A 22,345-nucleotide genomic window follows, 5' to 3' on the forward strand; every position below is an offset into this window, starting at 1 on the left:
ATCACCTGACATTATTGCAGGTTTCTCCAGGCTACTTGGGATGTGGTAGTAAGTTGAGTAGTAGCTCAAAGGATTACGCATTATCTCAGGTGACTTCCTAGGCCTAAGTGAGCTTGATCTGCTCTGTCCGACTGTATGGAGTCCTGTAGATGTACATTGTCTTTAGGAACGAGACCTCTGGACATCGGACACTCTTTCTAGTGTTAAGTTTTTTTGTGATTTCGTTAGATCTCAAGGATGTGGCATATCTGATGGTACCAGCATAATGATGTTGGCACATTTTTTTGTATATTTTGTTGTATCCATCAAGGGCAGTTTTTTGGACTCTCGATGCACCTTTAGAGAAGATTTTCCATGAAGTCCCAAATTTGTCTTTGTTTTTGCAGGGAGATTTGAATCTACTTTCTGAAACATGGATTTGTTGCCAGTGGTTTGTTTTGTTTCACTTACAGGAGAGATGTTCCACATGGGCTTTGTCAGGCTTTGGATCAGGCTGTCTACTTTCAGTGGACCAGGAGCCAAGAACGAAAGTGACCAATTTGAGCAGAACATAAAAAATGAAAGAGAGAGAGGAAAAAGGGTGCAATTAGGGAGCAAGTGCATGCTCGGCCCTCATTGTCCACTGTGTTTGCTCTTCCTGTTAATTTTCTCGTCGTTGTTGTTGTTGTTGTTGTTGTTGCAAATGTTATGATATTATTGGGCCTGGTCATTTTGATTATTGGATGGAGTTTTTAGGTGTAATGAACCCGTAGAAAGGCTTTTGTTGAAACCAGTCGTGGCTTAAAGCATTGGGAGATATTGAATCTCTTGAAAATATTGCCTTGACTCAGGAGTGATTGACAGCTCAAAGCCCAGCCAATCAAAGCCCTTGTTATTCAGATGTTATTTAGACCGAACCTTTGGGATAAGCCTCTCGCATTCCCAAGGGGTGTCTCCATGTTTTTTGTTTTTTTTTTCTTTCTTGCCAGTGTTTTGTTGCCAGTGGCCATAATGATTATCCGCTATTTTTAGAAACAGTGGGTCATTTAATTTCGATCCAAACTCTAATTTGATCCGCTTTCATTCTCATTACCGCTTTAATTGTTTGAGACAGGTTATTCCTGCCATCAGCCTGGCTTGGACATTGTAAAGTTTCATCAATTGGCTTTATGCACTCTCTCCCGTCTCTTTAAGAGATGTATTATTGGTTACTGCTTTGATACTCCATAGTTTGCACGTACACATTTTACACAGTATTACATATGTTATGGAAACCCAGTAATTCAACTGTGTGCTTGTTTTCAGCCCTCCAGTTTGGCCAATGGGAATTCAGGCAAGAGGGAAACCATGAAGTCCGATGGGACAAAAGAGTCTCGCAGTGATCAAGAAGAGGGTAAATACTGAATTTGTTTTGATTTTATTTTGAGCATTTATGATGTTTCACTCTTGATAGCCACATCTTAACACATATTGACTTGTTCTTTAGTGTTTAGTGAGTTATTTTTTTTATTGCAAAATTAAATTTAATTCATTTTTTTTCTTTGGGTGCAAAATTTTAAATCTTATACCTAGACCAGATGTCCCACATAAACAAGGATGATTTGGAGAACTTTTTTTTTTTTTCTTTCTTTCTCCAGAAGTATTCATTTATTAATTAAGTGTTTAACAAAACAAGTTAGCTCTCTGGCACTGGTTACTTCCATTGTAAGCGCCTTACTTTTACTCTCAGCACAATTTTTTGCTTTATTTTTATTGATATGTTGTGCCAAGTTGCTTTGAACCTGAAACAATCCCGTAACTTTTTCTGTTATTTTTCTTATAGGAGGAGATGAGGATCACTCGAACGGGCAAGCCAACCCTCTCAAAGAGGCCACTGAGCTGAATGGGACCTATGAAAACATGGACACAAAGAGAACTGAACAGAACCTCTCTGCAGGGTCACCAGCCCAATCCTCAACCATAGAGAACGGACTGTCAGAGACTGAGCTGCCCCATGGCTCTACGGTGGGCAGTAATGGATATATTCTAAGCCAACAGCAGGAAGACACATTGGCGGCCCCACATAGGACTAACTGGTCCCCCGTAGGGGGTTCCACATTGGGGCATGGGACTAAAAGCTCGCCAACGTCAGCTTCTACATTACGACCCCCTGACCAGGGTTCTTCAAACAGTGCTGCAAGCCCAGGACCGAGCCCAATAGAGAGACGAGCGGACACAGAGACTAAAAATGGCATAGTATCGAATACACCTCCACCAACAATACATCGTGCACGCAAAACTATGTCAAGGCCGGCCTCACACCAGACACTAAAGGTAATGAGGATCTACTGCAATGAAACATTCTTCTACATCAGCTGCACTAGTCATGACGGCAGTGCATTCAGCACTGAACATCCCACAATGCCGTGTTTTGGTCTTTTTTTTAGGTCTGCTCATGAATCATGGTCATGGATACATATAATCGCATTTCTGTTCCTCCTTCAGCTTTTGAATAGGGAAAATAAGGAGCCAGTCGTGGTGAAAGATGACAGTCTGGGCAAACCAGAGACAGTGCAGCCTCAGCCATCTCCAATCCAGAATCAGCTACCTCAAAGCCAAACTGACACCACATCTATACTGAACACCACACCAGCCAAGCCACAAACAGGTTATACAGTGTATTACCTTTCTTTCCGTCCAACAAAACTGATTGCTCTAAAGCTGTTTTGATGTGGTATTCCATTTACATTATATTTACATATATCTATATATATCTGTATTCTGATAAAATAATATTGTCTATTCTGGATTGATTTATACTGGTTGTTGGATACTTCATTGTGCTAATTTCCACAAATTATTTTTAAATCACTTAATGTTATAATTTAATATTAATTAATTTAATCTTTAGCAAGTCAATGTGATTTTCATACTGTTTGTTTTAGTGTTATAAAATTGTACACTGTATACTGTTTGTTTTAGTGTAGTATGCAGTATACAGTGGTGGCCAAAATTATTATAACACTTGGCATATTTAAGAGGTTTCAGTTGTATTTGTTGAATTGGCCATGACAATACCCATAAACAAACTATTGCCGGAACTACCTGCGACAGAAGGAATCTGCTGGAACATTGAAAATGATGGACTGGCCCCCTCAAAGTCTGGACCTCAACCCCATCGAGGCTTTACTCTTTACTCTTTGGCTTAAGTTGCAGAAGGCATGGGATAACATTAGTGTTGAAGTTCTCAGGAAATACATTGACACTATGCCAAAGAGATGTGCTGCTGTAATTGCTGCAAAAGGTGGACATACCAAATATTAAAGTTAATAGTGGATAAAAACAGTACGACTCACTTCATCTGATATTTGTTGTGCTCAGAGCAACCATCTGCATGTTTCATGAACATTATGAAATTAAATCATGTTTTGGAGGCAAAAAAGCTCAATATCTCAGCTCAGATCTGTCAGGTGTTCTAATAATTTTGGCCACCACTGTATGTATGTATTTTAGGCACTGCCAGATTATTACATTTACAAAATATTTTTGTAAACTTAACTCAGCAACTGTCTCAACTTTTATTTCTGCCTGAAAATAGTGGACAAATGGAAATGTCTGGTAAAATTGTAATTAGCTTTCATATTGTGTTTGTTGAAGAACTTTTGATGGACAAATTGGCAGCAACATGTTCATCAGTTATATTAACTTTGTCAAACACTGGTTCAAGTTCAAATTGAAATACAGATAATTTGACCTATGTCTTACAGTTTTTCATAAAGTGATCACATTGCTTTTACAAAGAAACAATTGCTTGAAAACAGGCCTGTATACCAGAATTCTCTCTTTATGCATTGACAGTTGAACCCAGACCTGTCTCTCCCTCAGTAGCAGCCGTGTCAAGGAAGAAGAAAAGAAAGATGGGAACTTATAGTCTTGTGCCCAAGAAGAAAAATAAAGTCTTGAAACAACGCACAGTTCTGGAGATGTTTCAGCGAATGTCCCAGTCTCCACCCAACCCTCAGGTCAGCGATCGGACCTCCAGATTTGCACCTAAAGAGTGAAAAACCACCTTTTATATTGTGTTGTGAAAATAATCTTTGAGTAGTTGCTTAGACTGAGTTTTGACCATAAATTACCTTATCTTAATATTTTTGCATTGCTAATTGGTTAACTTTTTCTGTACTTCTTAAAGCCAAGGCATGTGAATGTTGACATCTAATGCTAGCCTTTTTATTCCTTGGCTTCACAGCTGTCAAAGGAATCCGTGCATGTGAATGGCGAGAGAATGGAGAATGAGTCTGATGAAGAAGAGTCAGAGGAAGGAGACGACACGGAGGAGGATGAGGAGTTGGTCAGAGAGGATGGAGCCAAAGCCTCTCAGGAGGGACCCAAGATAGCTTCAGTTTCTCAGGTGGGATTTTAGCAACAAAGCCAATGGAAAAATGGTCTCGTCCATTCTTTTCTTCCATCTTGTCAGTTAGTTCCTGGATTTTGTTTTGGCCAAACGCGTTGTTCACTGAACCTGTGAACAAGTAGAGTAACGTCTACACATTACATTCCCCTGTTCATTTTTCATTTAAAAGCCTCTTGAAGAAGAACAGGAGTCTGAGGAGTCACCAGAGGGCGAAGGTGAAGAGGAAGGGGATGAATCAGACTTGGTGAGTCCCCAGACATTCTCTAATGTCGAGTATCAGAAAACGCAGTATAAACGAGAGTCATTTAGATAAAATGCTTTGAGACCAATGCTTTGAGCTCCTCCTCAGAGTTCAGAGTCCAGTTTGAAAAAGAAATGGAAAAAGAAAGTCAAGGGGGACCACGCCTGGCTCCGACCATCAAGGAAACGCAAGAGGAAATTGAAAGCGAAAACAGAAGGACTTTCAGGTACAGTAAAAGTTAAAATCCATGCTTTCCTCAAATGTCTGCTGTAGGGCAACAACTCTGCTGTTAATGAGTTTCATATCCAAATCTCTTTATGTCTGTTCCATCATAACTCCAGGAATGGAGTCCCAGTCTCAATCTGAGAGCCAGAGCTCCCCATCAGCCCCTTCTGACAACAGGAAAGAGTATAAAGAAGTCCCGCTAGACTCCCTCAACCTAGCGGCACAGGAAGCCTTACTGACATCTCAGAGTACAGGTGAAATTAAATCCTTTAGCATATTGGTTAAAGATATATATATATATATATATATATATATATATATATATATATATATATATATATATATATATATATATATATATAATTATAATAAGAATATTTTGCTATTTAACTTGGGAAAGCATTGAATGATTGTGCAATGGTTTGCTTTTTGACTGTATGAGGAAATGCAAAGGGAAGTCTGTTTCTTGTTAAATACTATATAAATGTGTCTTCTTTTCAAGCTGCAATTTGTTAATTTCTTCAAATCAAGAGTTTTTGCTAATTGAAACTGGCTGCTTTATCTGGTTACAAAACAAATGTGTGTCATAGACCATTCGATTTGATTGGTTTCGAGCTCAGCAACTTGAAAGATGCATTTGTGTAAAGTTCAGAGCTTGATTATTGCAAGGCCTTTGTGGTGGCCTCCATCTTGGATAAAATGAGTCATCAAGACTCAACTGATATGGTGCCCCCTGGTGGTCATGTGTCTATTGAAGAGTAATCCTGAAGCAGTTTGTGATATCTGTGCAGTGTTTATCATTGATATACATCTCATTATGAAGTAACATTGATTTCCAGCCATCTGTGTTTCCAAAATGATGGTCTTTCAGCTCTTTCATGATTATTAGAGTCTTACAGATGGTGTTTCTCAGCTGTTTCAGGGTCAGTGGAGAGCACAGACGCTGACATGGTGCAGGAACTGCCCCTTTGCAGCTGTCGAATGGAGATGCCCAAGAGCCGTGAAATTCTCACACTTGCGGACAGGAAGTGTATGGCGACTGAGAGCATTGACGGTCAGGTAAGACCCTTGGTTACCCTTGTGAATATGTAGAACAATGATGGTGAAAGTGATTGCATTTTCAGGAGTACATTATCTCGCTATATACCATGGGTACTCAACTCTGGCCCTTGATTTCTTTGAGATCTCGAGGTCCTCACTTTCTGATCCAGCTCACCTGCCTTTCTAGTAATCCTGAAGATTTTTATTAGCTTGTTCAAGAGTGTTTAATTGTGGTTTGAGCTAAACTCTGCAGAAAACTGGACCTTGAAGGCCAGAGTTAAGAACACCTGCCATAAACCATCTGAATATGGGTACCAGTTTTTTAAATGAAATGAGGTGAATAATTTGGTTCCGGTCAGAAGGTCTTAGGATTCATCTAACCGCTGAATACTTGGCATCTTCTTTTTTGTTTCTTCATCTTGTCTTGTTTCATGCTTCAATACACGTTTTTTTTTTACTCTTTTTAAAAGTCGAGGTTCTGAACTCTATTCTAATTGGTTCCCTGTTGTTCTGGGGGTAGCTGAGCCGTTGTCAGAGTGCAGTGCTGAAGCACGAGATGATGAGGCCTTCAAACTCTGTCCAACTGCTGGTTCTATGTGAGGACCATCGCACGGGCATGGTCAAACATCAGTGCTGCCCAGGCTGTGGCTTCTTTTGCAGAGCCGTGAGTCTTTGGCTTTACCCAAGCGAACGTTTTTAGGTCTTTGATTGGGTTTCAGCATGACAAGCCAATGGCCAAGAAATTCTTGACTGAGTGCATGTGTCTGAAAAGCTCCAGAGTTTTTACTTCAGCCACATATGCGCAAAACACTCAAAGGTATTTCATGTGGCCATCGTGTAGGGTGTCTTCATGGAGTGTCAGCCAGAAGTGAACATCTCCCACCGGTTCCATCGAGCCTGTGCCTCGGTGCTCAACGGTCAGAGCTTTTGTCCACACTGCGGAGAGGAGGTCAGCAAGGCAAAAGAGGTCACCATTGCCAAGGCTGATACGACGTCTACTGTGCCTCTCACCCACGGCCCTTGCACACCCAGCACCTCAGAGGGCAAAGCGGACACCACCACTGGAGGGTATGTGCAAGCTGTTTAATTTATGTACCTAGGTAGAACATTCTGGAATTTTGTTTTGTTTGTTTCTCCAACTTTTGGATTTTAATTGTTTTGTTGTTCATTAAAGGTCCACTCGGCTCTCTGTTCTTGGAGAGGGCAAAGCAGATAGCACCTTGCCCAGACTTGCACAGTCACAGGACACATCTGTGTTCCCTTTGGGCTTGAAAACTGGGCCTGTTGGAGCTGGATTTGGAACCGGACTTCCACTAGGACCACCTAAAGAAACTCTGGAAAGTGTCCTGCTGGCTTTAGATGCAGAGAAGTAAGAAAACCAATTATGGCCTTTGATTTAGCCTTATTATCCATACTAATATGGGGTTCAATCATTATCAACTCTTCATTTCTTCTCCAAGACCCAAGAAGCTTCGGTTTCACCCAAAACAGCTGTATATTTCTGCCAAACAAGGAGAGCTGCAGAAGGTCCTACTGATGTTAGGTAAGATGAATAAGGTTGTTGTCTTGTGATATGTTGTCCTGTGGCTGCCGTCGCATCATCCAAGTGGATGCTGCACACTGGTGGTGGTTGAGGAGAGACCCCCCACATGATTGTAAAGCGCTTTGGGTGTATTGCAATACACAATAAAGCGCTATATAAATGCCTCATTCATTCATTCATTCATTCTTATTCACGGTTGTCTGCTCTGTGCTGGAAACCTCTTTTCTCATTCTCAGTGGATGGGATAGACCCTAACTTTAAAATGGAGAGCCAAAACAAACGCACACCGCTCCATGTAGCAGCTGAAGCAGGTCATCAGGAAGTCTGCCATATGCTGGTGCAGGTGAGGGCAAATGCTAGTCAACTAGTATTAACTTACCCAAAGATTCATCATTTTCATCAAAATTCATCAACCTGTTTGACTTTATTTCTTCTTTGAAACACAAAAGAGAACTCTGTAATAGTTCTCAGATCTCATTTACATATACAATTGTGACTTATCAAGATGTGTCACGGCTAGTTTAACCTCAGTGACTTTGATGTTGTCATTAAAATCAGTGATCTTATTCCTCAGGCTGGCGCAAACCTTGACATGTGTGATGAGGACCAGCGGACGCCCCTGATGGAGGCCTGTGAGAACGATCATCTTGACACAGTACGCTATCTTCTGAGGGCTGGAGCCATCGTCTCTCACAAGGTCAGCAGCCGCGAGCAAGAGGGTTGATAAGCAAGTCTGTTTAGTACAACATTCAACATTCATGTAATCAAATGCTTTTTGAGGAATATTTACTCTGTTTGAAGACTGATCACATCCTGTTTCCTTTTCTTTTCAGGATGTTGAAGGTTCAACATGTCTCCATCTTGCTGCTAAGACTGGGCATTTCAGCATTGTACAACATTTGCTGTCTACAGGAATTGTAGATATTAACTGCCAGGTTTTGGACCTTCTGTTACAGTTAACATTTGTAAAAATATTTTGAGAATGTGATATGGTGTTTTTGGGGATTTCCACCATTTGTGTGATTAGACTCTGCCAAATATATCTCAGGAATTTCACAAAACGACTGCACCAATAGTCCTCCATCCTACTGATAACTACTCCTACTGATTCTTGTAATGAGTTTCTCAAAGATTACAAGGCATGTTAATGATGCACTCCCAATTTTTAAAATTTGTTTAGGTTTTTTTTTCTTTTTTTGGTCATTTAAAAATTCCACAGTAGAAAATATCTTATTGCATTTTTTTCTTTGGCTTTTAATAACCATAACAAAATAACTTTTCACTTTTCCATTTAAAAGGTTTTATCTTAACCTTAAAGCAGCATTATAATTATTATTATTGTTGTTGTTATTATTATTATTATTATTATTATTATTATTATTATTTAATGATTTAAGGTATATACCAGTAGTTCTCAACTAGAGGGCCTCATGATGACTTAAAAATGATTTGCATTTAATTTGCATATTTTTAAAAACATTTTTATGTGGTTTCTAGACCTGGAAAAGCCATGCAAATTAATAAAATCTTAAAACGCCATGGGCATTTTTTTTATGCATATACATTGTTCAAGTTATTCCAAACTTCACTATTACAATAGGACAATAGGAGCCATTGGAGTCAAAAAGTTGCATTTCTTGTTCCAGGATGATGGAGGTTGGACAGCCATGATTTGGGCCACGGAATACAAACATGTAGATCAAGTAAAACTCTTGCTCTCCAAAGGGGCTGATATCAACGTCCGAGACAAGGTCTGGTGTGCTGTGTTTTGTATTCTGGAAACTGCAGTTTAATATATCAAAATTACCTCTGCAGTTTTAGAATATTTTGTAGTCTACTCTCTGTTCTAATTTCAGTTCTCACATAGGTTTAGATGACTTATACTGTTGAAAATGCAGTGTATTTGATCTATTACAATTGTCAACTTTGATTCTAGGAAGAAAATATATGTCTGCACTGGGCGGCATTCTCTGGCTGTGTGGAGATAGCTGAGATCCTGCTGGATGCCAAGTGTGATCTCAACGCCATCAACGTCCACGGAGACTCACCATTGCATATAGCATCACGGGAGAGCCGGCTCGACTGTGTGAAGTGAGTAAACCTCCGCAAGGTTTTATTGATCCAGACTGATTGATTGGGAAACTTCCTTTCAATCTTACAGGTCTGTAGTGAGCTAGGCTTATTTACAACTTAGAGACGTCTGAGCCATCCTCCTAGAAGATAACTGTGCTGCAGGATTACACCCATATCCGATGTACTGCAGTCTAATCAGGTGCTTGTGCAGATCCTAATCAGCTTAAAGCTGCATTTTTTTATTGGAGACTGGATCAATGTCATCTAGATTTATTGGCGCTGGACGCTAGCAATAAAGGCTTGCTCTCATCATTTCCTGGACAAATTTTATTATTGATCTGTTGGCAGGCAGTTACAGTGATTGGTTGGAGTCCTGAATGTAATATTGCAACAGGAGAAGGATTACAAATATAGTTTTCATCCTTGGTTTGTTTCAGGCCCACCTCCTGAATCAAAACAAAACCTTTAAACTGAGGATGAAAATGTGTCTAAGACAAAAAAACATTTTTTTTTTTTTTTTTGGAAAATGGTATAGTTTACTTTGATGTTGTAGTAGTAGTAGTAGTAGTAGTAGTAGTAGTAGTAGGGGTGGGCACAGTAAACTGTAATTTAGATCTTAAGTGAAAGCAAACAGCTGAGAAAACATGTGTAACAGTATATTGGATCCGGGCAGCTCTTAAAGTGACAGCAGTCTAATATTTCAACTGTCTGTCATTCATGTTAATAAACAACAAAAGAGAACGAATCTTTCAGTACTTTTGACTAAATCACTTGTGACTTTAATAAGAAGAAATATATATTTAATCTACACAGTGAAGAATATGCAGTGTTTTTATACATTTTATTACTTTATGTAATGTATGTAGTATTTATTATTCTATTGTAGTTTTTTTTTTTTTGTCCTAATGCTTGTAATAAGTTTCTTATTCTTATTAAATCACTGTTTTGTCTTCACTGAGCTCTATATTTTATTTATTTTTTTATTTAGACTAGTATTAGTTTTTCTGTTATATTGACGCTGGTGACAAGAATCATGACATTTCTATGGTATCAAAAATGTTGATTTTATGGAGACCTTATTTAAAGCGAAAATGTATATACTATATTGTGCTATATATTGTTACCGTGAAATAAAATTACTCATATCGTCATATAAGATTTTGGTCATATCACTTACCCCTAAGTAGTAGTAATAATGTTTGTTTGTCCTAACCTTCAAGAATGCCTCTCTTGTAGCTTGTTTCTGTCGCGGGGTGCTGACATAAGCCTCAAGAACAAAGAGGGAGAGACACCCATGGAGTGCTGCAGCCAGAACTCGAAGGTTTGGAACGCCCTTCAAGCCAGCAAAAAGCAGAGAGAAGCAAACAGCAACCAGACTGACCCAGTAGAGAAGCTTCTCAGCAGGTAGATCCACTTAATTCATATCTCACTGTCCTCCAGATCACAGTATTGAACTGTTTATCTACACCAGAACTAAGACCTAAATTAATCTATAAATTACTGTGTAATTGTGTTTAGGGACATCGCCAGAGGCTACGAGAAAGTCCCCATCCCGTGTGTGAATGCAGTGGATAGCGAACCCTGTCCTGACAACTACAAATATGTCCCTGATAGCTGCGTGACGTCCCCGATGAATATTGACAAAAATATCACCCACTTGCAGGTAACCAAGCTGAAGTATTATTTTTATTGTAACACTTTTCAAATCTCATTGATAAAAGGACAACGATTAATCGTTTTGGCACTGTAGACAAATGTGAGTTGGCTGGTTAGCTAAAACAAAACTTTAAATAAGTAACATACCTCTAAACTAAGGAAGAAGATGTATAATGGTGTTATTTCATTCCATAGTACTGCGTCTGTAAAGACGATTGCTCCTCAGCTAGCTGCATGTGTGGCCAACTCAGCCTGCGCTGCTGGTATGATAAAGTAAGTCCATTTCTGAGCACTTATCCTTAGAATCTGATAACTAATCTGTTTGGGATGTTATATGTGTAAATTCTGAATATTCTGGTAGTTCTGAAGCACAGTTACATGAGTTACTAGCTCTAACCTGTTGTTAATATCATTTGACTTGGCAAACATCTCCACCTAGAGGTGGAACTAGCTAAATACAAGACAGCGTGAGATGGTCTAGGCAAAATTATTAGTGACGCTAAATCAGATATCCCTATTACTAAAGCCCACGCTTAGAGGCAGGTGTTTGTTAACTGTATTTTAAATATTAAACTACCTTACCATAATATTGATGTCTTTGTCTAAGCAATAAAACAGATAAATAATAGGCGACATAAGCATTATCTATGAACAATAATCATAAAGGCTCTTTTGTTTTAGGCCAGTATAAGTAGCTATGTAGAAACCACCCAGAACACACTAGAAACTGCATAACAATGCCCTGAAAACCACTCAAAATAATCTAGCGTCTTGGTGGCAACTTATGAATGCAGAGCAATACTGACTTTTTTTATTTAAAAGATTAAAATTTTGTTGCAATGTGCTTTTTAGTATTAGAGTTCAAATGCTTTGTGTTTGTGGCATCAGGAGAGCCGTCTGCTGCCTGAGTTCTGCAATGAGGAGCCACCTCTTATATTTGAGTGCAACCATGCCTGCTCCTGCTGGAGAAGCTGCAAAAACCGTGTGGTACAGAACGGACTGAGGTACCTCACTTCCAAGTGCATTCTGGATGATTAAACCCCCTCACCGTGTTTTTCAACAGCTGTCAGATTAAAAAATATTAACACATGACTTTGTCATTGTGGCGGGCATAGGTTTTTCTCTTTCCCCCCCCTCCCCAAATATGCCGATTTGTGTAGTTGATTTTTTAAATTTTTTTTTTATTTAAAGCAAGATGTGTCGATAAAATAACTGCAGTTGATCTCATGATTTTCATTTTTGTGTATTTAAAGTTTGTTATCATAAAATATTATTTTTTTTCCTACTCATATTTTCATGTACCTTTTCAGACTTCAGTTCAAAAACTCCTTATCTAGAGAACAGGGTGACTGATAGCAATATATGCTATATCTGTCGTGTGTGTGTGTGTATATATATATATATATATATATATATATATATATATATATATATATATATATATATATATATATATATATATATATATATATATATATATATATATGCATATAATACGGAAGTTTATTTTACAAAATATTCTGTAATATTTTACTAAAAACTAGTAATATTTGAAAACAGGACTTGTGCGCTCCGAAAATAATGCATAATTTAAAAATCAGTGAATTAATCACCCCAACCAACTATTTAGTATTCACATATACTTGTTCTATTGTAGTATATGATCTGGATTGAGTGGTATCCTCTTAAATTATTTCTTAGGGTAAGACTGCAGTTGTTCAGGACGCAGACGATGGGATGGGGTGTCAAGACGTTACAGGATATCCCGCAAGGAACGTTTGTTTGCGAGTGAGTTTCTTTATGATATTTCTAAAGCTCATTGAGGCCTGTGTTATATCTTCCTGTTTCAGTCTAACTGTGTGTGTGTGTCTGTGCAGATGTTTGTTTAGGTGTGTACGTATGGATATGATTGTGTGCTTAGTGTGTTTGTACCCTAATGTCTCATTTCCTTCCGACAGATACGTGGGTGAGATCATCTCTGACTCCGAAGCAGATGTCAGAGAGAATGACTCCTATCTTTTCAGTCTGGACAGTAAGGTATCGCCATCTTAGAATGACTCCCCTTCAAAATCACATTACCTCTCCTGTCTGCTCCCGTCAGTAGTGGATTATCTGCATGCCCGCAAGCAAATTTCACCTATATCCTTTAGATGACCCTTGTCAGCACAGAATAATGATTTATTTGGCTGTACCATGATACTTTTGGCAATTGTATTGTAGGTCTTCAATAGTCTTGCAAAGACAGATGTTGGACTCTTGGCATAAAATCTGGGCTGCAGTGCTTATTCTGATTTCTGAAGGATCATGTGACACTGAAGACTGGAGAAATAATGCTGAAAATTTAGCTTTGATCACAGGAATAAATTACATTTTAAAATATATTCAAATAGATTTCACAATATTACCGCTTTTGCTGTATTTTGGATCAAATAAATGCAGGCTTGGTGAGCAGAAGATCATTATTTTTTAAAAATCTTACTGTTCAAAAACTTTTGACTGGTAGTGTACCAGGTAGTGTATATATATATATATATATATATATATATATATATATATATATATATATATATATATATATATATATATATATATATATATATATATATATATACTTATTATTAAATGACATTTGATATTAATTACTTAAATTCCAAATGGATGCATTAAATTGATAAGGGACTGATCATGTAACACTGGAGACTGGCTGCTAAAAATTCAGCTTTACCATTACAGGAATAAATTACAATTTTACCAAAAATATTATATATCATTGTTTTTCTTTACATTTTTATTGTTGATCACTGCTGAATAAATCTCATATCCCATTCTCTTCAGTCTGACAACACTCTACAAACACCTCAATTTATTTTCTGTCGCTGCTGTTGCAGGTGGGTGATATGTACTGCGTTGATGCACGTTTCTACGGCAACATCAGCCGCTTCATAAACCATCACTGTGAGCCGAATCTGTTCCCCTGTCGAGTGTTCACCTCTCACCAGGACCTCAGATTTCCTCACATCGCGTTCTTCGCCTGCAAGAACATCAGTGCCGGAGACGAACTTGGGTCTGATTCACTTTATTATCCATTTACTTGCTAATTCTCAATTTAGATTGACTCCATATGTTAGTTTCCCATCATGCACTTCACGAAAGCATTCATTGATGCTCATTTATTTTTCATTAGAACAGAAAATTAGAATTTCTCTCCCTTTCTCAGGTTTGATTACGGTGATCACTTCTGGGACGTAAAAGGGAAGCTGTTCAGCTGCCAGTGTGGCTCATCCAAATGCAAGCACTCAGCCGCCACCATCGCTCAGAGACAGGCAGACAGTACTCCAGGAGACCAGCAGCCTAGTGCCCTGCCCGATACCAGCTCGTCCACCCCATCCAGCCCCAGCTAAGCCCATCTTTCTAGCATAAAACATCCGGTTCTCCTACTTCTACCAGCCTGTCACCTTCCATCACCAGCACAGGCACAACTCTGCCATCTCTAATCAGCTCCGGTCACCAACCCGGGCCACTTGATGCTACACCCACAGTGCCATTTTTAGCTCTGGTGGTCTGAAAGCCTGATTGGTTGAAGCGGTTTAGGGGTTTAAAGTCTTGAAGGTGAAAGGTGCACAACTGGACTGGTTTTTCAGGTGTTCAGTACGCACATTTTGTATAGGTTTTTTATTGTCAGGCCGCCCCTTTGGACCATGATCTTGTTTGACATCATCAAAAGAGCTCAAAGTGGAGTTTTTTTTTTCTCTTGAACCTGTTTGAGCCGATTAATGGATTTTGCAACAGGTTTCCTTTGAATACTACCTTATTCTTGTCGCACAATGTGTTCTCCTGCCCGACTCGAACTTCTGCGTCATTTCTTGTCATCTTTTATGAACTTTATTCTTCAAAGTTTTACTTTACCCGTCAAGGTCAGCGAAAACTGAACGATCGATTCCCAAATCCAAAATGAGTTTCAAATAATGTTCATTTATGCATCTGTTTGTTTTTACTTTTCTTCTGATTTTAGTTTTTGTACATTCACGGAATATGCAGAAAATTATGTAAAGGTATTCAAAGACCAACCTCTTTAGTTTTTTTTCCCAGTAGCCTTTTCTGAGTCCTTCAGTGGGCTGAATTAACTTGAGATGAGCTGTAGGCTAGCAGTCATTGGACGTTAGCGCCCGTCGCGCGTGTCTTCTGATTGGTTCACAGACGCAGGACGTCATGCCAGTGCTACCAAAATCATGAAAAGGCCTCTGAACAGGACATTTTAGGCCTATATATTCAGCCCAGTTCTTGAGTATAAATGCGTTTTAATGGCGAATCGCCACTGGAAGTGCAAATTGATCCTGGACGAGTCTAAAAACAAGCCCTATGGGTTATTTCCTGCATGTTACAGGCCTGGATAGACACGGCTGTTGTTAAATGCATATTACTTGCACCCCCATCAATGCAAATGAAAACTGTAAAATATTTCTGTACGTGCTTTCGGTCACAATGATGGAACCTATTAGCATGCTTTTGAGACACGTGCTCTAGGAATAGGACTGGAACGTTTCGCTCTGGTGGAATGAAATGCGGTTGGGTGTCGGAAAACGCAAATGGTGCTGAAAAAGGTTTTTGTTATGTTTATTTTTTTATTACTCACTAAGTGAATACAAGTTGTAAAATACGATGAGGAAGCAAGTGTTTCTTTTTTTTTTTTTTTTCAGTTGTATTTTTAAATTGGCCTCCTTTTTCTAACTGTAGTTTGACATAATTAGCCTGTATCGATTTTGTTCCATAAGTTCATGTTGATGGTGAAACTATTACAGTCTTTTTAAGTGTTGATAGTGTAGTCATGTCCTTTGTGCAAATCCAGACATAGAGATACAAAACACTGCAAACTGAGGGGGGAAAAAAGAAAACTGTAACATATTTCTGGACAGTGAAACATGATGCACAATCTTACTGGTTGTGTTTTTCTTTTTCAATAAATTTACTACTAATTAAAGAGAAACATCTCTGTCACTATTATGCAAAAATAACATCAAGTACGATGCATATCTGAAATGAACAATCTCTGCTGTTCGTCCCATAACACTTTTTGAGGAAGCAGATAAGTCACTGTTTTTTTGTTTTCTTTTACACTTTAAACGCATATGGCCACAAATGAGACCAAATGAGTTTTGCGATGCAAAGCAGGAAGCCTTTTGATTATATATCAAGTGTTTTTTTTTTAGTTTTATAAACTGTTTGATTATTCTCTTCCTGGTTATTTGAGTTACTTGGTTGTAATTGATCCAATGAAATGCGAGCTGATGATTGAGGCCCTCTGACTTGCGATAAAGGCTTTTAACTAATGAGACAGGAAACCGCCTTTCCGCATTCCACAGCTGCAAACTTTAAAACCCGAGTATGTCTCACTTTTACAGCGGTCAGCACAATTATGAGGATCACGCTTTGTGGATACACTGTGCTACAGCTGAGAAACCGGATCGTGAAATTCATAGAGCTGCACAAGGTTAACAAGTAGACAGGGCCATGATGAACTCAACACGGCGTAACTCTGACTGGAAGGAGAGAAAATCCACTGTTATCTATGGTAGGATGTTCGTTGGGTTTGTCTTCCGAGGTTGCTGTGTCATTAACTGGGTTGTGGATTGTTATTCTTTTGTATCACAGTGGACTTCACTTATTTTTATGATAGATGATGCTGTAAATAACTTGCTTTTAGTGACATTTAGTGGCATTTAGGTTTAGTGACATTAAATGATGAGCTGAGACCGAATGTCTTTTTGTGGGCGAATCTCACAAAAACATGTCCATGTTACATTAACTATGGAAGCTTGTTTCCGGAATGGGATAAAAAAATAAATAAATAAAGGTAATTCCGACGTTTTTTTTTTATTTTTATCACAATTCTGACTTTTTTCCTTGCAATTCAGAGTTTACATCCCACAATTTCAAATTGATGTCTCACAATTCTGTCTATTTTCTGTTAATTCTTGGTTTACATCTCACAAAAAGGATAAACAATTAAAAAAGTGATTGTGACTTTCTATCTCACAATTCTGCATTTATAGTCTCAATTCTGAGGAAAAAAAGTCTGAATTGTAAGATTTCAGAATTACGAGAAAAAACATTCTGAATTGTGAGAGATAACTTCATAATTGTGAGGGGGAAAAAAGTCTGAATTGTGCTAATTTTTATCCCATGGCGAAATGGGCTTCCATAAATTTCACCCCAAATTCCAAAAACAACAACAAAAAAGATTTTTTGCTTAGTGATGTTTACTTTGATGACAATAATAAGGAATATGCTTTTTTTTTTTTTTTTTTTAAATCATTACCCTTTTTCATTCCTATTCTCAATGTTATTAATAATAATAATAATTTATTTTTTATTACTAAAGAATTACTGTATACAATGAAAAAATAAATTTTTGTATTTAAATCAATGTATAAATATAAACAGCAACTTATAAATAATAAGTTGTATTTAAATATGTATTTATCTATTTTCATTATGATAATAAGATGTATTGTTCCTTATTTACAACTATTTTTATTTTATTTTTATTCTTTAATTCTAATTATGAAAACTGTTACAGTGCAGAAATGCTTATAGATCCTAAACATTAATTTTGTAAGAATTATATAGCCTAAAAATGGAATGTACAATACAGGAAGTGGTTTTAAAATTGGCCCTATACCAAGCATGCACTTGTCTCACTCCTTTAATTTCCCTGTAATGTGTATGATTTCTTTGAGTCAGTCTGTTTATCATCTCTCATTTCAAAAAATAAAGCCGCCCGATTGGCCACGCTTGGAACATGGCGGATGTTAACTCTGGGCACAGAGTTCAGTTCCTGGGCTCAGTCTTCTGAGCCACCTGACAATCAGAGGAACAGAAGAGCAGCTTTTACAGAACCATCCAGCAAAAAGAGCCAAGCAGCCGGAGATGACCAGAACACTGCAGAATGTAGCAAATATGACACCGTGGTAGAGCTGGTGAGGCCCAAAGACCTGAGGAACACCGATATCATCAGCGCCCATGAAATGTGTCAAGAGCAGGTAGTGCCATGGGAGGAGAGGTGAGCAGCAGGGAATGAAAGTCATTTGTAATGTAACCCACACTGAGGCTTATTAACTACTTTATCACGGTCTGCTGTAAATTTAAAGCGCAATGCTGTTAAAGGTCAATAGTGAGTACTTTACACTGAAAATCACAATTGATAATTTTTTATTCATTTTATTAGCCACTAGGGGGCCTAAAGGTTCAACAAGAGAAATGTATGTAAACTACAGTGTCCTCAAAAAGTATTTGGACACTTAAACATATCTGGAATGAACTGAATTATGCAAGATAAAATATTAAACCTCATGTAATTAAAAAAAATGAGGACTAACATTTTTATTCAATTGTAAATTGCTTTTAACTGATTTAGTGCATTATATATTGTAATATGCTGAATTGATGGTCAATTATTATTGCTTATTCTTAATTATAAATAGTAGTTATTATTATTATTATTATTATCGATGTTCAAAAAAGTTTTTGCTGCTCAATATTTTTGTGGGAACTGTGATTTAGTTATTTATTTCTTAGAATAAAAATTTCAATTAACAGGATTTATTTATAATGAAATTTTGTTATATTTAAAAAAAAAAAAAAAAGTCTTTACTGTCACATTTGATCAATTTAATGCATCCTTGCTAAATACCCCCCGCCACCCCCCAAAAACATTATTTACCACAAACCTTTGAAAGGTAGTGTATCATGGTTTCCACAAAAATATTAGGCAGCGCAACAGTTTTGAGCACTGATAATATGAAGAAAATGTTTCATAAGCATCAAATCAGCATGATTTCTGAAGGATCATATGACAATGAAGACTGGAGTAATGGCTGCTGAAAATTCAGCTTTGTCATCAAAAAAATAAATTACATTTTAAAACATTAAAATTGTATATAATATTTCGCAAATTAATGTTTTGATCAAATAAATTCCACTGTGGTGAGCATAACGTTGGTGTGTGTGTATATATATATATATATATATATATATATATATATATATATATATATATATGATTGAATTAATTTGATAGTCAATGCAATGCGATATTTATAGACCTTAAAGTATGGATTAAGTGCCTAAATAATTTTTGGGAGCAGTGTAGTGCAAAAAGGAGAAAATCATAATGCTGATGTTATCATGTCAACACGAAAATATACTTCAAAGATATAGAGGTCCAAGAACAGTCCTGCGATTGAAAACTGATTTCCCTTGTACAATATCTTCCACTTGGCAACGTGTGTGTGCATGTCTTGAATCCTGTCCACTGCAATGCCCTGGGGTGTTGTAGGATGGAGCTCTGGTATGCCACACATCCAGAGATTAGCTCAACAGCCTGGAGTCTGTCATGAGATTTTGTGCCTCTGGGTCTGGACTGGCTGCATGCACACAGAAAATCCTTCACACTTACTGACCGTAATGCCTTGAGCTTCACATCTGGACATGCTGGATCCTTTTCTTTCAAGAATCTTTCCTCCTCTGGAGAGGTGGAGATGGCCTGGGTGGAGTCACGTTTTGCCTATATGGAGACCAAATATGAAGACCAGCTAATGTAATGTTTTCATTTATTGTAATTCTAACTGTAATGTTTTAATTAAGATTTTAAAATAAACCTTAAAAGGTTTCTGTAAGTGTTAAGGAATAGAAAATATAATTAGATAAAAAATATATATATATATATATATATATATATATATATATATATATAAATATTTAATGTTATTATTACAAAATTACATGATACAACATGATTTGACTAACTGAGCTAAGGAGCATATTTCAAAATGTGACCTTATATTTGTGATTGCTAACAAATTTGCTTCTTTGATAATGCAGAATCTTATTCATTTCCCCCCTTAACCTTCAAAACTATAAAAATGTGTATATATGACCGAGAATATTATGCAGTACAATAACTAAACAAAGGCACACAATGAAGCTTGATAATTTACTGACTGACAACAATAGACAACCAACAATTGGCTTTTGCGTTTGTGTAATGATGCCACTGATTTTAGTTATAATTTTTTTATTTTATTATAAACCATTCAAAAATCTTTTAGGATTCAAATTGAGTAATTTAGTAACAAAGAAGAGCTTTTGCTTGGCGCTTTTATTCTAGTCGAATGGACTCTATTCAAACAATAAGACGAACAGTTTTAAATAAATATCATTCATTGATGATCAATTAAGACACCCTCCCCCTCACGCGCTCTCCAGCAGGTGGTCCTGCCTATAGGGCCGTTTGCGTCACGTGTGAGAGTCTCGCGCACCAGCGTCCACTCATTTGGCACCATTCGTACCGTGCGCGTCTCCAAGTGCAATTGTTGTGTGGAAGCGGAAAGCAAATCATTGCTAAAGAGAACAAACGTTTGTGCGTACATATGGAATACCTTTATTCGCGCTTTTGATTCCACCAACGCGCTTTTTCCGTCTAGCATGACGCGTAAGTGATGGTGCACATTTTGGTTTCGTGACCTGTCAGCTGGATCAGGTTGTGTTGTTGGATGGATGTGGCACGAATTGGATGGTTACACATTTTCCTTTGTTTGAAATGCACTCAACGGGAATGACATTTCTATGACAAGTTTCTATTTTGTGCAATTTTCTGAGCAATGGAGTGAGGCGAGGGCGCACGGGGAGCTGGTTGAAAGGGACTTTTATATTTTTATTTCACTTCACATAGACTGATGGGGACTCTAAGTGGTAACAGATGTCTTTACTGTAATGTGCACTCTTCTTCATCTGCTTAATGCCAGTTTGGATTTTACCTGTTGGATATCTGCATGTCTAGGATGGCTCGTTTTGGAGACGATCTGCCCACCCGCTATGGAGGTCCAGCGGGCGCCGGGAGAGGGGGAGCCCGGGCAGGAGGTCCCTCGGGCGGTCAAAGAATGTACAAACAGTCGATGGCTCAGAGAGCCAGGACAATGGCTTTATATAATCCTAAACAAACCAAACAGAACTGCTTCACTGTCAACCGCTCTTTGTTCATCTTCAGTGAGGACAATGTCTTCAGGAAATACGCCAAAAGAATAACCGAATGGCCATATCCTTAATCTTCAAGATTTATGCGAAATGGATATAGATTCATGGCATCTCCACTTCGACATATGATCTCATTCTTGTTTAGAAAGCATATAAATACACGCTTTTATATATGGAACTGTTGCGTGTTGAAATGGTGATTGACACTGAAATGCCTTTTGTTTTCATGTGTTCACGCACTTTATGGCATTTGGCAGCTGGTGGTCGTGTCAGGGTGTTGGCTGATGAGCCTTTTATTTTCTAAGTCAAACGTGGGAAAGTCAAGCGCTCGAAAGGGCTTTACATACTGCACTTAACCCTGGGCTAAGGGTTTTTTCCCCCTTTATTTTTTAAACCTGGCTTACAGACTAGCTTTAACCATCCGGTAATCAACGTTTCTAAAGGGGTTTGCCACCGCCAAATGTATGTATACAGTGTGAAACAAGCTGCGTAAGAACATTACGGCTAATTGATTAGCAACAGACAACCAATCATAAATTGGCACAGCGCTTCCTTATTGAATATTTATGTATTTGGTTTAGTCACAGAAACTTTCACGCGCTGCTTAGTTTCAGTATTTAACCGGTTAAAACGTCAAACGATGAAGATTCACTACTGTTTTTGCTGTGTTTCTGAGCGGTTGTATGTTTACAGAGACTGACAAGCATTTGCAGGTCGTGTGTTGCATTTTTCCAGTGTTACTGGCTTATAAATGGGCAAATACTAACGGTTACGTGGTTTTCGAAATGTTTTGGCGGTAACAGTAATGGCAATGTTAAACAGTTGCCTTCACTACTAACTAACGTTACTATTACTAGTGGAGTAGTAGTAGTAATAATAACAATAGTTCTGCAAAAAAATAGTTCATTAGCATATTCATCATTAGTATATTCATTAGCAAATGGTTCTTCAAGAACAAATGTATGAACCCAGGTAATTATTCATTTTATAACACAATGGTTGTGAAAAGCTGTAGCGCTCTCCAGGGTCCTGAAATCTCACCACTGATGTTTCAGTTACCAACATTTACTAGAATTTTAAAGCACTGTGCAGTCTGATATCCTGCCTTTATTTTTGATAAATTCCTCTAGTTTGTTGCACATTTAAAATGCATCTTTATGGA

The 22,345-nt window shown here is 37.8% G+C and overlaps 2 protein-coding genes across 25 annotated transcripts in view; both read left to right on the forward strand.

Annotated features, from left to right (window-relative positions):
• The window catches only part of ehmt1b (euchromatic histone-lysine N-methyltransferase 1b), a 37,226-nt gene extending 21,262 nt beyond the window's left edge, over window positions 1–15,964 (forward strand). For 9 of the 13 annotated variants that reach the window (XM_058759196.1, XM_058759199.1, XM_058759200.1 and 6 more), the window contains exons 2-27: window positions 1,285–1,372; window positions 1,802–2,292; window positions 2,464–2,626; window positions 3,817–3,980; window positions 4,208–4,369; window positions 4,542–4,616; window positions 4,722–4,839; window positions 4,955–5,092; window positions 5,752–5,897; window positions 6,400–6,543; window positions 6,721–6,947; window positions 7,054–7,248; window positions 7,340–7,422; window positions 7,659–7,765; window positions 7,997–8,119; window positions 8,256–8,357; window positions 9,069–9,173; window positions 9,359–9,513; window positions 10,732–10,899; window positions 11,014–11,158; window positions 11,347–11,424; window positions 12,040–12,155; window positions 12,853–12,939; window positions 13,110–13,188; window positions 14,040–14,215; window positions 14,369–15,964. In XM_058759196.1, coding sequence (XP_058615179.1) covers window positions 1,285–1,372; window positions 1,802–2,292; window positions 2,464–2,626; window positions 3,817–3,980; window positions 4,208–4,369; window positions 4,542–4,616; window positions 4,722–4,839; window positions 4,955–5,092; window positions 5,752–5,897; window positions 6,400–6,543; window positions 6,721–6,947; window positions 7,054–7,248; window positions 7,340–7,422; window positions 7,659–7,765; window positions 7,997–8,119; window positions 8,256–8,357; window positions 9,069–9,173; window positions 9,359–9,513; window positions 10,732–10,899; window positions 11,014–11,158; window positions 11,347–11,424; window positions 12,040–12,155; window positions 12,853–12,939; window positions 13,110–13,188; window positions 14,040–14,215; window positions 14,369–14,552 — 3,819 coding nt within the window. In that variant the 3' untranslated portion in view covers window positions 14,553–15,964. Of the gene's footprint in view, window positions 1–60; window positions 90–1,284; window positions 1,373–1,801; window positions 2,293–2,463; window positions 2,627–3,816; window positions 3,981–4,207; window positions 4,370–4,541; window positions 4,617–4,721; window positions 4,840–4,954; window positions 5,093–5,751; window positions 5,898–6,399; window positions 6,544–6,720; window positions 6,948–7,053; window positions 7,249–7,339; window positions 7,423–7,658; window positions 7,766–7,996; window positions 8,120–8,255; window positions 8,358–9,068; window positions 9,174–9,358; window positions 9,514–10,731; window positions 10,900–11,013; window positions 11,159–11,346; window positions 11,425–12,039; window positions 12,156–12,852; window positions 12,940–13,109; window positions 13,189–14,039; window positions 14,216–14,368 lie in introns of those variants that run through there. The other 4 variants (XM_058759203.1, XM_058759193.1, XM_058759194.1 and 1 more) reach the window with 4 other exon arrangements.
• Window positions 15,965–20,495: 4,531 nt separating this feature from the next.
• cacna1bb (calcium channel, voltage-dependent, N type, alpha 1B subunit, b) overlaps window positions 20,496–22,345 on the forward strand; it is a 126,337-nt gene continuing 124,487 nt past the window's right edge. For 11 of the 12 annotated variants that reach the window (XM_058759179.1, XM_058759178.1, XM_058759185.1 and 8 more), the window contains exon 1: window positions 20,496–21,243. In XM_058759179.1, coding sequence (XP_058615162.1) covers window positions 20,982–21,243 — 262 coding nt within the window. In that variant the 5' untranslated portion in view covers window positions 20,496–20,981. The remainder of the gene's footprint in view (window positions 21,244–22,345) is intronic. The other variant, XM_058759180.1, reaches the window with a different exon arrangement.

This window comes from Onychostoma macrolepis, chromosome 21 (assembly GCF_012432095.1).
Source record: "Onychostoma macrolepis isolate SWU-2019 chromosome 21, ASM1243209v1, whole genome shotgun sequence".
In the NCBI taxonomy this organism is placed as follows: Eukaryota; Metazoa; Chordata; class Actinopteri; order Cypriniformes; family Cyprinidae; genus Onychostoma; species Onychostoma macrolepis.